The sequence below is a fragment of the Crocodylus porosus genome, unplaced genomic scaffold (genome assembly GCF_001723895.1).
Source record: "Crocodylus porosus isolate Cpor-Errol unplaced genomic scaffold, CroPor_comp1, whole genome shotgun sequence".
Classification (NCBI taxonomy): Eukaryota; Metazoa; Chordata; order Crocodylia; family Crocodylidae; genus Crocodylus; species Crocodylus porosus.
Genome location: NW_017728915.1, coordinates 10193134 through 10206509, shown reverse-complemented (window position 1 = coordinate 10206509; position 13376 = coordinate 10193134). Strand labels below are relative to the sequence as shown.

The following is a 13376-nucleotide window of genomic DNA, read 5'->3' as shown; positions in this document are numbered from 1 at the left end:
CAGGGGTGAGGGATCGCCCCCCCAACCTGGCACCCATATGGCAGCTGTCACATTGCGCAGGTGCAGCACAGCTCAGCAGGGCACTGCGCATTGCCTGGGAGCTGGGGCAGCTCCACATGTCAGCTGGAGCACGACAGTACTCAGCCCCAGCTCCCAGACAATGCATGACACCCTGCCGAGCTGTGCTGCACCCGCACCATGGGGTAGCTGCTGTGTGAGTGCCGGGGGGTGGGTGATCCTCGCTTCCCCACTTTGCCCCACATTGCACAGAGGTGTTTTGCCATGAGTGCCCAGAGGCCCCAGTTGCCACTGCCAGAGCTGATGAGTGCATGGCTTTTCATTTTAATTGCCAGGATGCTGGTGCCAGGTGAGGGGGGAGATTGGAGAATGGGGGATATGTCAGGGGGCTCTGCCACATGGCTCCAGAGCCCCCACAGCCACTGCTAATGCCAGTGAGTGCAGGTTTCTTTTTGTGTGTGGTTTTTTTTTTTTTGATTCCCGGACAGCTGGGGCCAGGTACAGGGGCCAGACGGGAGGGGGAGGGTGATCGGGGAGTGGGGGCTGCATGGGGGGCTCTGCCATGAGTACCCAGAGCCCCCACAGTCCTTGTACAACTGGTAAGTGTGGAGCTTTTTTTTTTCTTAATTGCCAGGAGGCTGGGGCTGGGCAGGGCAACTCTGGGGGCTTCTCCCACAGCTCCCCCTGCCCAGAGAGAGGCAGGCACAGGTGGAGGAGCCGCAGGAGAACCTGCAGCCGCCCAGCTGTGCCTTCCTCTTGCAGGCCGATCCGAATCACTGAATCTCTTCTGAATCTCTGATTCAGCCAAATCAGTTCGGGACAGTGATCTAAATCTCCAAATCAAATCACTGTTCTCTGAATTGCCTGAATCTAATTGAATACTTCCCTATTCGCACAGGCCTAGTTATAAAGTGCCTGTTAAAATGATGCCTTGATCTCAGGTGCTAATATGATATGAGTAACTTGAATCTTTCTCTCACAGGAATTTTAAGTTCCCTTCAGCCTGTACTGGTATCACGTCAAGACCCTGATTCTCGAAGAAATACAATCAATGAAATAACAAAACGAGCAACATCAGCAGGCCAGTGGCCGCAGGTGAAATGGGCTTAGTCAGTTCTGCACAGTGGCATCTTTCCAAGTAAACTATGAAATTTAAGTATCAAAGGTCTTTTCGTTTGGGTATATACTTGTAGCTATAACACTGAAGCTAGAAGAGAGTGTGTCTGACTTTGGGTGTATCACAGCCTTTAGAAAAGGTAAGGGGGTTTCCAGCATGATTACCCTTGAGTTACTAAGGAATTATTTTTACAATCAAAACTTACTAACAGCTTATTACAAATGTGTGCAAAGGACTCTAAGGTTGTTTCTTTTTTCCCACTTCAGGATCTAAGTGTATCAATCACCCCTTGAAACTTGGGATTGTCTTCACTGCAGCAGTTGGCTCCAGTTTGGAGACTTGAGTTTCTTCACTCAGCTTAGGCTAGCTCCAGTGAGCACTTTCACCCTGTAAAATAATGCTTCATGCACAGTGACTGAATTAGTCTTTGAAGAGTCGTTGTAACCTAAGGTACTCTGTGTCCACTGCCTTTTCAGCATTAGTATTAGAAGGACTTGGGCTGTCCCCAGGCCTCATGAAGGGCTGGCTCATTCAAGCTTAAACCACCACTTATCTGCGTGTGGATAGGAGTCACATTAGTGGTAGAACTCTGGATTATACCTCAAGCTAATGATGCAGTGAAGACAAACCCTAAATAGACGTATAGCTTTACCTGTATCTTGGAAGCCACTTCACCGACTTTCCCCAAGTTGAGCCTGGTTTTGGCTGTGTTCTCTAACTTGGTTTAGGTAAGTCTTCAGCACCAAGCTGGGTTTTGTGCTCCTAGCACTTCTTTCAGGGGACCCAGACTAGAAAGCTGATGTAGAGTCTTCTGAATGTCAGGCTTTTCTGTAGAAAAACAGTGTTGGAGGAGCAGCTTCACAGATACTGTGGCAGGCACTTTCTCCCCAGCATAGAATTTCCTAAACTTATTTTCATTTCACCACACACTTATACAAAGCGTATAATTCTTTAGTTAGAATTTAGACTTCTTAAATTTGGCTTATGAACACATACTTAGAGCTACCTTATAAGTGTTTATGGCTTCCTTCGTTATTTCCTTGTTTGTCTGTCACACAAGTATTTTAAACAAATACATATATCAAGTCTAGGACAGTCTTTTAATAACATTGTGCTTAGAAAGTGATGTGAGTGAGCCAGTGTGGTTATTTTTTACATACTTAAAAATGATTCCATGTAAGAAGACAGAACATGGCCCAGGTTTGTCAGCCCTCCACTCGAGAGAAAGGATACAGAGGTGGTTTTATACAAAAAGAATCTTTCGGGTGTCAGGGGCTGCTTAGGGTTGTGGCCTAAATTAGAACAGCCTTGGAGATTTCTAGGTTACAACATGTATCCCAGGCTCTCTGACTTCTGATCCTAGGCATTAGCCACATGGTTTTCTTTTCCCATTTGATCATAAAAAAAATTGGTGAGGGGAAAGGTTATAATTTTTTTTAAAGTCACAGACTCTCTTAATGCCTGGGGGGGAAAGTACTGCCAGCATTAAAAGTATACAACAGAAAGGAAAGAGCCAGTAGATTTCCCCACTCTTCCCTAAAACAGAGCATACTGAACAGGCCAGTGCTCAGCACTCTCTCCCAGCAGCACCAGGGTCTTGTTGCTTCCACAAACAGGCTGCAACACACATGAGGCATATGTTGGTTATCACTTGTTTAACCTCCACTAAGTGCTTAGGAGCACTCAGGGCTCCTGTCACATGTTTTTATTTGTTTCTCAAAGGGCAGCTATCTCGGTCTAGAGAATGGCTGACTAGGTTTTACCTATGAGATTGTGGATTTTTTTCTTCAAGTATCAGCCCCTGGTCCTTTGAGCTGCTTTTTGTGCCTATACAACCACATTCTGGTTGTATGTCTCTGGGTACCAGAATGGTTGTGTATATACCACCTTTTGTGTCTGGTGCTGTCCCTAGATCATTAATTAAAAGAGTCTCAGAGTTGCTTTAACTTTTATGCATCTGCCTGCCTCTCCAAGGGGCTGTTCCTAAAGCCAGCAGTTATTAGACCATATACTCTTTTATTGCATCAATTGCCTGTAGAAGGTGGAGCAAGAGCAGCTCTTAAAGGGTTGTTACAACAATACTTTTCCCAAGTCACTTGTCCTTGCCCTGCTTCAGTATTCTGAAAGGGCACCGTTGCTGGAGTGCCCTGCAGTCCGTAAGGAGTTTGCAGTGTGTCATATTGTAACTCCTGCTGATTGCTTTTAGCTCCTGGGTATTTGGTGTGTCTGGTTCATCAATGCACCCACTCCAAGTCTGTCTTTTGCTGCTTCCCCTTCACCCGTGATCATCTCATCACAGTTGGCATCTAGGTTCATGTTGATAGCATCTGTATCTGTTAGTGCTTGAGTGATGTCTTATATGTACTTGATGTCAGTCCAAATCTCTGTTTATACAGCTTACAGTTCTGTAAGGAGGTAGGAAAAATTTCATATTAATACCAACAGGAGATATTTCAAGGGAAGCATTGGAAGTCTTGTACTGTATCTCAGAGTTGACAAAGGCCATTCCCCAAATTTGCTCTCTTACAAGGTATTTGTTTTCAAATCCAGACAAATCGAATCACTTCCTGGATGACAAAGTTATAACCTTGTGGTACAGTATAAAGGCTCATCAACAGATCAAAGGATCTGAATGAGAATTCAGACTAATGCTAAAGTATATCCCAGCTATAAACTTACATACATTTTTTCCTTATCCAAGATCCTGATTTTCCCAGAAGGCACCTGTACAAATCGTTCTTGCCTCATCACCTTTAAACAAGGTGAGAGTTATTCTGTTGTATGCTTGTTGTTAAAATATCATGGGCAAGAGTGACGTGTTTTTTGAAAAGTCAATTCATTTGGAGTGGGGTGTCATTTATGATGGTCCCGTCCAGTTATTAACTCTTCTAAAAATCCAGATTTTCATAACTGGGGTATTTACTTGTAACATTTTAGATTATTTGCATTACAGTAGTTTGAAACAATCTACTTGATTTTATGTTGCTTGCAGTTGATTCACTTTTTCAGTTTCCAGAAGCTTGCAGACTGAAGTTAGACTAATCTGTTTCACTTTCTTTCTAGCTTATGCTGTGGTCATGAAGGACTAAAGGATGTCCATTAATTTTATTCTTGGAATAAAATGCCTTTATTTTATAATGCATTTATTAACGAAGATTCTTCATTAAGAATTAAACATTAACTATAGAACCTCTTCTATTATACTAAGTTTTATAAAAATGTTATAGAAACTCATTTTCACCCAATCAAATTCCTTTAGTTTGAGAAGCATTTAGGTTTTATCTGGCAAACCTCTAATGTTTAAATTGTTATTGGTTCAAATGTAGAAGCACCTCTGAACTGTATTGTGCCATATAGGCTAATTAACAGTTGCATTTATCCTGAGAGCATTCAGATAGTCCTTTTGTGCAATTTCTTTCTGTTAGTTGTTCACATCTAATATTAACACTTCAATGTAAATCTTTGCTGCACAGGGTTTATTTAGTAGCTGATTTATAAAATCTACTCAGTCTAGTGTTTAGTGGGATTAGCACAACGGATTATTTGCCAGACAGAAGAGAGGCTTTAAAATGGCACTGTCTGTCAGAAAGCAGCCTCTGCTGCTGCTTGCCAATGAAAGCTCTACAGGCCTTTCAGGTGCTGCCGTAAGGCAGTTTAGGAAACCACAAGGTGGTGATTTGCTTCTAGCCCTTGTTTAGCTGAAATAGATCTTGCCTAATCATCTTTTATGGTATTCTGCTTAAGGATCATATGAATAGCTAGGCCATGGTGTTTTCTTAATGACTGACATTTATTCAGAGGGAGAGCAATAGTTCAGAAAGCGTGATACCTAGAAATAGTTCAGAAAGTGTGATGGTCCCTAAAGCTACATATTTAGTCAGTGTTGACCAAAGAGCTGTAATAACATGTGTACATCTAAGTGAATTGTAGCAAAATAAAAAAACTACAGTACATTAGTTAACATTTGCACAATTCAGGAAGAGAAAATACTTTCAAAGGGGTAAGCCTTGTACCACAACTGATAGAGACAGAAAGTATGTGTGCTGTTACGCACGACTGCAGGAAGGAAAAACATACTTGCAGTAGATAATGTATGATCTACTGTAGGTAATGAGTTGAAGAGCTTAGTATCACCAATTTTGAAAGGAATTGAGAAATCTGAGGGAGTCGCTTTTGATCTAAACCCTTTTCTGGAGCTCAGCCACACTGAAGAAAGGGCTTTTCTTATATCGCTTGTCCTGTTTTACTTAAAAGGAAAAAAAAAATAGCCCTCAGGTTCTTTTTTTAGTTGGTTGGGTTCATGATTGTACCATTTGTTTTTCTCTCCCACAGCTACAGCTCCCCATTGTCTTAATCAATTAATATTTCCCAGTCATATATTTATATTTTAAGAAGTGATTTATGGTTTCAGGTGCCTTCATTCCAGGAGTTCCTGTGCAACCAGTGCTGCTCCGATACCCAAACAGGATGGTAAGTAGATAATTCTTCAGAAGCTTACACCTCTGGAAATAATAAAAAAAAAAAATATCTAGACATAGGTCAAATATCAGACTCTTTATCACTAGGGATTCTGCTGTTATCCATTTTAAATCTATGCCTAATGGGCCCAGTTGCTTTAACCTAAAGGGGTAGCCAAGGATTCCCTGCTGATACAAAAATATCCTCTACCTCAGTGAGATCTGCAGTATTTGTTCCCCCTCCTCCTCCGTGTAGTCGGGGTGTCCCAGGATTTACAGGAATACTATTAGTGTAATGGGTTTAGACAGAAAGGTGACTTAGACTTCTTTCCCAAAGCTAAACCAAAGTCATATACAGACATTCTGTTTCTACTAGGAGACTTGCTGCTTTCCTAGTAGAAATCACAAGAGTACAGATATTCAGGATTTTTCTTTCAAAGCAAGAACAGCCATTCCAAGAGAACAATCAGATTTAAATAGCTCCTGGGAGATCCAACTTCTCTATACTTACCTTCTGACAAGCTACAGTACAATAGTTTAGTTTCCCAGTGTGTTTTGCTCCCAACTTCTCCCTCTTCCTCCACAGGTGCGAGGAAACAGTGCGTTACTTGGCTTGGACTCTACTGCTCCAGCCGAGCAGCCCTTACGTTGTGCTGCAGGAAAAGACAGCCTGAAAGGCAGTCTGAGTCATCCAATCAGGGCTGCCCTGTGCGCCGCTGTCATCTGTTGCTAGGCAGACTGGGGAGCTTGCAGAGCATGCTGACATGCGTGCACAGGGGCCCTTGGGTGCTCAGCAGCTTGTCACTTGAATGTCTGTCTAGGGGTCTCTGCATGAGTTTTTCTACCAGCGAGGAGACAAAAAAGGGAGAATTCTCCCAGATCATGTGAACTTGTGTATACAGCCCACATTTGCACCTGAAAGGCTGACTTATGATAGTAATATAATACAGTAGAAGGGGCATAAGAAATGAAATCCTCCTTTAAATACATGCTTGCTATATTTTTCTTGCAATATGTGAAAAGGCAAGTGAGTAGCACTTATGTACAACAGCACACTCTCTTTATAAAGTAGTACCAGTTTCCCAAATCTGAAATGTTTGCTGTCCTTGTTCCTTGTCTTGATGTTTAATCTAGGTTTGTCGTGGTTCTTCCTCTGTTTTTCTTGAGTTGTACGTTCTTTCTGCCAGTATTAGCTACTCCCCCAAAGTACTCCTCTTGCTTTCTGAAGCATTCTATGTTGTTTAGCAATTCAGACTGCTGTGCTTTCAGTAGTAATCTGTGGTAGTATTCAAGTGTCTTGTGAAAAACAACCATCCAACTACCATTAACACACTTCCCAAATCCTAGTCACACACAACTGAAAAATCAAACCCTAGTTATTTCATGTATCCAGCATAATTAAGTTTTCTACAAAAATACATTTCTGGGATTTTTTATTATTGTATCACATTTGTAAAATGTTCTAATTTGATTGGCTTAGAGGAGAGAATCACTGCCTCACTGTTCTCTAAGGCTAGGGACAGAAATTACACTTAAACCAGTATAAGTAATCAGACACCAGTTCAGATCTGTAACACAACAGAAGCTCAGTGCACATAAACTGCTTGCAAAATGGCCAAAGCCAGTTTCAGATAAACCTGGATGGATGTAGTATTGGACTTAACTGATCTAGGTTAAATTGGTCTGTTGAACTTCTGCCCCAGATCCCCTCCAGATTCAAGTTAACTCACAGTTCCCCAGCATCCCAGGGTGCTTTGCACCTCTCCCCCAAACCTCTCTTCTCAGGTGAGTGAGCTAGCCTTAGCCCAAGCTGCCTTCAGCTGAGCAGGGAGGTGTGCTCTAGCACCCCCAAGCCCCACCGCCTTCTGGCTTGGGCCACTGCAGACATGTGGCTGCATTTCCTGAATCTAAAGTGAATGTCTGTTTAGTTGCTTATTGGTTCAGTCTACGCAGTTTAGACTGACCTGCAAAGACTGATTCAATCTCAGCCTTGGGCTTTCTGATTGTCCGTACTTAACCTAAAGCTAAGTACAAAATGTGGCCTGCAGGCTGGATGTGGCCCACCAGACCAGTCTATCCAGCTCGCGGGGTCCCTAAAAAACTTAGAAAATTAGTATTGATTGATCTGTCCCTGGCTGCCTGTCATGCAGCCCTTGATGGCTTGCCAAAACTCAGTAAGCAGCCCTCCACCGGAAATAAATGCCCGTCCCTGGTCCTAAAGCTTTCTGTCAAATTGTCTTTATGTAACTTTACATGCTAATGTTGTTCAGCCATTAAAAATCCTCAGAAATGGATTCATAAGATAAATAAGAGATGCAGAGTACATGCCCCCACAATATGTTTCTTAAATTCCGGGCAGTTCTGATTCATTGTCCTGGATTGTCCATCTGTTTCCATCCCATGAAAATGCATCTGTAACTGATAATTGTGGTAGTGTGTGTATTTAACCTCCTGGAATAATTCTGATAAACTAAATTTTCTTTCTACCTCTGCATGAAGAAAAATGCTCCACTAATGCTGCCCAATTAGATGAGAAAAAATATTTTTTTGAAAATAATGTAAGGTACCATAATCACATAACTGTTCACAAATTTTGCTCAAATATGGCAAAGAATGTTAGAAAAGTTTAATCCAAACAACTTGATGTTTCAAGCTCACCTTTTCATTTCATGCCTACTAATAAAGAGAGAACCCCAAAAAGGAACACAGCAGTGGATTTTGGCTAGAATAAAAAAAAACAACTTGTATGTGTTCATTTTTGTAGCCATATAGAAGGGACATCTGGGGGTTTGCAATTAGGTTACACTGCAACAAAGAAACTTGAGGTATTTTACTAATGAATTGTGAGGCATATACTAATGAATTTCCTTTTGCAGCACACCTGTAAGGAAGGTAGAACAGACATTAACTCAGTTGCACAGGTGGAGAAACATAGGGAACAAGGATACTGGTGGTGAAGAGTAGAGCTGGTATTAAAACTTTGATCTTCTGACTTCTAGTTTGTATTTTAATTGCAAACTCACTCTTTTGCTTTACTTCTGAACTTCTCCCCCAAGCTGTACAAGAGTAGAATAGAAATGCACTTTATTTTGCGTTTAAAGCTTGCCCTATTGCTGCCGGTCCAGTCACATAGCTGATAGCTTGAATAAAGGCTGAACTGAGTTTATACTTGCTGAATAAACAGCAGCATTGTATTAGGATTTAACAGGAGGTAATTACAAAAAGCTTGTTTGATTATGCATCATTGTAAATATATTTAGTTTTGGCCAAACTCCATTTCTATTCCTATTAACCCTACAGCACCAGTACGACTTTAGGCATAAGAGCAGGTTTCTATTCAGGAAGCTTCATAGATTTCATAGGTTTCATAGACATCAGGGCTGGAAGGGACCTCGGGAGATCATCTAGTCCAGCCTCCTGCCCAAAGGGCAGGAAGTCAGCTGGGGTCATAGGATCCCAGCAAGATAAGCATCCAATTTACAAAGATAGTTTAGGAGAAGGAGCCCTGTGCGAATGTGGAGCGGAGAGAAAACGGAGGAGCATGAGGTCCAGGGGACCTGCGGCCAGTCTGATTCAGTAGACCTGGTGTTCTAATTGTTGCATCTTTAGTAAATACTCACTCATTGTGTAAGAGATAGAAGGACCCAGACTGACTTTGCAGATGACAGATTAAGTTAGGTTAATTTCAGGATAATTAAAATTATTCAGGGATTACTTTAGGGGGACCATACAGTTACAAAAACCAGACAATCTGTCTGATACCCCCACTTCCTACTGTCTCAATCCGAAGGCTAAAAATAAAACGCAGGTTGTTGGTTGTTCTTCTTGCTGCAGCTTCCTGTTTTTTCCAGTTAGAGAGTCTTTTAAGCAGTTCTTTAAGTACAAAAAATTCGTACTGCCTATGCCAGGGATGGGAAAAATGCGGCCTGGGGGCCAGATGCCTGGCCATTCTATCTGGCTCACGGGGCCCCTAAAAATTTAGAAAATTAATATTTATCTGCCTTGGGCTGCCTGTCATGCGGCCCTTGATGGCTTGCCAAAACTCAGTAAGTGGCCCTCTGCCCAAAATAATTGCCCGCCCCATTTAGTCATTAGTGTCATATTGGTATAGTAGTAGACCAGAATCTTGTTAGACTATAATCTGAGTCTGGAGACACCTTCATAACCAGCTTTTTAAAACTATGGTGAACCACAGAAAACGTTATATATGGAAGCAGTGTGTCCATTAGGTACAGGATGGGATAACTGAAATGGCTATTCTGTACCTGCCTCTACCACTGTCAAGCTGCTGACCTTGTGTTATAATAGTATCTTTTCTAAGTTCTGCCTGCCCAGAAGTGTAATGAGAATAGCAGTTACGATTTTGTAAAGTGTTTTTAAATCTATGGATAGAGATGACTATTATTAAAGATTTAAACTTAAAAAAATAATTCTCAAAGAGAAAAGGACATCAAAAGCAGCAGACCTTGCTTGCACTAATGACTGAGAAGAAGCTAAAGATATAAGAAGTGGCTTAAGAAGGGAGTAGTATGAAACTTTGAAACTATGGTACAAATTTTCAAAGTATCTACAGAATATCAATAGAGTAAATCATTCAGATGTTTTTAAAAGTACTAAGAAATGTGGTTGCTAAATTGAAGTACTTTAGCATACCTTAGATTTGCAAAGGTAAAATTTAAATGCATGCCCTACTCATTAGTCTTTATTTATAAGAACTTGGGTAAGTACACCCATTTTGACTTTACTCGGACCATCTTTCCCTTATACTCATTGTTGGAGTGAATGTAATAGTAGAAAGAAAGGAACCATCGCCAGCAACTATTTAAAAAAAATATAATTTAATTTGACCTGATTATCCCCTGTACATTTATTTTTGGGGGAGAAATATGGCCTGATGCCTCTAGATTATGTTGTGCTGTGTGAAAGAAGTCCTGAAAGTGGTGGTTGGATTATTTCTTTTAATTTTCTGGCTTGTTTGTGTACAAGTCTGTCAATGTCTAGACTCAGTGATGACTGGAGAGCTCAAGTATGTGATGAGATCGCACGTGCTAAAAGAATGAGTGTAGAGCTCTTTATAGACTTCTGATACATGTTTAAATAAATGGAGCTTTGGTTTAAAATCCAACACCCACATTCCATCAATTAAGGTGATAAGAGCTCATGATAAATATCCTTGCTGCCTCCTGCTGATCCTTCAACAAAACCAGAAAATATCAGACTTCACATTCCTAAAATTTCTAAGATAAAAAAAAGCAGAATTGGCTTTATTTAATTTATTTTTAAAGAAGTCCTTTCCAGTCTTAAAGGAGTACAAGATATCCTTCCTCCTACTGCCTTTTGGGGAAAGTTTAACCTACAAAAGCATTTAAAAGCTGAAGCAAGCGATTTAAAAGGGATTGGTATTGCATAACTTCAGTTTTAAGACTGCTTTCTTATCGTGGCTAAGAGATCTGCAGTATCACATTTAACAGGAACTAATATATCTTTTAAAATAAGGACAAATATATGCTGAAGTTACTTCAGACCAGATTGTGTTGGCCCTTTGGGGGGGGAGTGGTCTTAAAACACTGGGATACTACCAAGTTACTTTTTGAAAGTGCTACTATTTTGTAGCCCTTAAAGTGTCTTTGTAGCACTAATGACAGCTTGTACAGCTGTACACTTACTTTTTTGTAGCTCTACAAGAGCCAGTCCCCAGGCCAGGTAAAGCTTTTCCACTGACCTTCATGGGAGTTAGAATATAGCCTAAATCACAGTTGGGCAATTATTTTGCCCAGCAGGCCGCTTGATGAGTTTTGGTGAGCTACTTAAGGGCTGCACACACACAATCTTTCAGAAAGTATCATTTTAACAAATTATAGATTTAAAAAAACTATCGTATACTAAAAAGCAAACATCTACTATAATGTACTTTAATTTTATTTCAAAAAATAATTTCTCTCCTGGATGTATGTGTTTCTGTATAGTGCATATAGAGGTGATTGCATAATAGCTCAAAATAAAGTCTTACTGTTGTTTATATTGTTGGGGATGGATGTAGGTGAGGGGCTGCCCATGCACTAGGTCCCAAGAGCTGGCCGGGAGTTGGGGGAGGGGGAGCAGGGGACACATACAGCAGAGCTTGCCCAGGCAGTGTGGTATAGGTGTGGTCTGCCCCCTTCCCCACTCCATCTGGCCAGCGGCTGCCCTGCAGTGCTCCACATGGGTCTCAGCCCCTACTGCTTCCACCGAGGGCAGCCTTTGCCCACCAACAGCTCTAACCCTGGCCAGAGTACACAGCTTCATGGAGGAGCTGCAGCTGCCTGAGTACTGTTTGGCTTTGCTGCAGGTACTACTTGGCCACCTGCAGGTGGCTTCTTATCGCACCAGACATGTAGAGTGGGTAGAGGGTGGCTGGGAGCTGGAGCCCCACACACTAGGGCAGGAGCCACTTGGCTTCAGCTTCCCTCTGCCTGGCTGGGTGTGTGGTGCACAGCATGCATCCCCACAACTGCCACCATTTCCCCATGCTACCTCATGCCTGGAGCACTGCAGCAGGGGCAGGTGGAGGAGCTGCTGGAGGCAGGGGGAGCCAAACAGTAACTGGGCAGCTGTAGGCACACCAGGAGCCACCCCACCAGGCTATTTGATGTGCTTTAAAGGGCATGGACCTAAGCCCATCATGGGAATTGTAAGCCTCCCTGAATAAGGGAGGGCACTAGGGACAGAAAGCTGTGCACATTGGCTGGGGCCGGCGCCATTGGCAGGCACAGGCAGGAGTGTGGCATGGGTAGGAGCACAGCCTGGGTTCGGCCCCATGTGGAGCACTGCAGGGCCAGCCATGGGCCTGATGTAATCAATTGTTAGGCACCTGCTCACAGGCCAGATTAAATCAGTTTGTGGGTCAGATCAAGCCTGCAGGCTGTATTTTGCCCACCCCTGTTCTAAATCATGTAAAATATCTGTGAGTACAAAACTAAATGAATTAACTCTTGCTTGAACTGAAATATTTTTCAAAACTTGTCATATTTGGTATTACTGCGGAAATACAGATGTTAGTGGGTATGTCTACATGAGATGCTTTACTCAAGATGAGAACAAATTTATGCACACTTAAGTGTCACTGTCTACACATGTAGATGCTTACTGTGCAGTAATTTGCTGTAATTGTAGGTAAATTTGCTACCTGTAAATACAAGTAGCAAATTTACTTATGATTTGTTACTGCACCTTAAGGCAGCCAACAGTGTGTAGACAGTCAACAGTGAGCAAACTTGCTGCCAGGCCAGGCAGCAGGTTGTGGGAGATTGCCTCCTGCCCCTGGAAGCTGCCTTCTGCCAGGACAGGCTGCCTTCTGCCAGAGCTAAGGCGTGGATAATGTCCCCATGCAGCAGGAAGCTCCATGGCCTCGCTCCTCATTTGCAGAGCAGGGGCTGGGGACAGGCTCCCCAGTCCACAATCATAGAGCTGAAGCTGGGAACAGGTCCCAGCCCTGTGCCCCGATGTGGTGATCAAGGTGTGGGACTTAGAAAGAGCTGCAGGGTGGGGCAGGTCCTAGCCCCCTGTCCTGATCTGCTGGTTGCCCCATCAGTGGATTGGGGCAGTGGGCTGGGACCTGCCCCTCCCCTGCTACTCTTTCCAAGCTGCCTGCCCCCAGTTGAGGTGCTGAGGCCAGGAGCTCCCTGTTGCTGGGGCAGGAGGACATTGTCTCTGCCCTGGCTTCAGTGGCAGAGCCTGCCCCAGCAGCAGGCAGCTCCTGGGGGCAGGGAGCAATCTCCCAGCTCCTGCAAAGAGACAGCTATCTC

At 42.8% G+C, this 13376-nt stretch overlaps 1 protein-coding gene across 1 annotated transcript in view; it reads left to right on the top strand.

Moving 5' to 3' along the window:
- The window catches only part of LPCAT2 (lysophosphatidylcholine acyltransferase 2), a 49766-nt gene that overhangs the window by 13164 nt on the left and 23226 nt on the right, over positions 1-13376 (top strand). The window contains exons 4-6 of the mRNA XM_019535698.1: positions 1001-1113; positions 3837-3897; positions 5547-5605. Of these exons, the coding sequence (XP_019391243.1) occupies positions 1001-1113; positions 3837-3897; positions 5547-5605 (233 nt within the window). The remainder of the gene's footprint in view (positions 1-1000; positions 1114-3836; positions 3898-5546; positions 5606-13376) is intronic.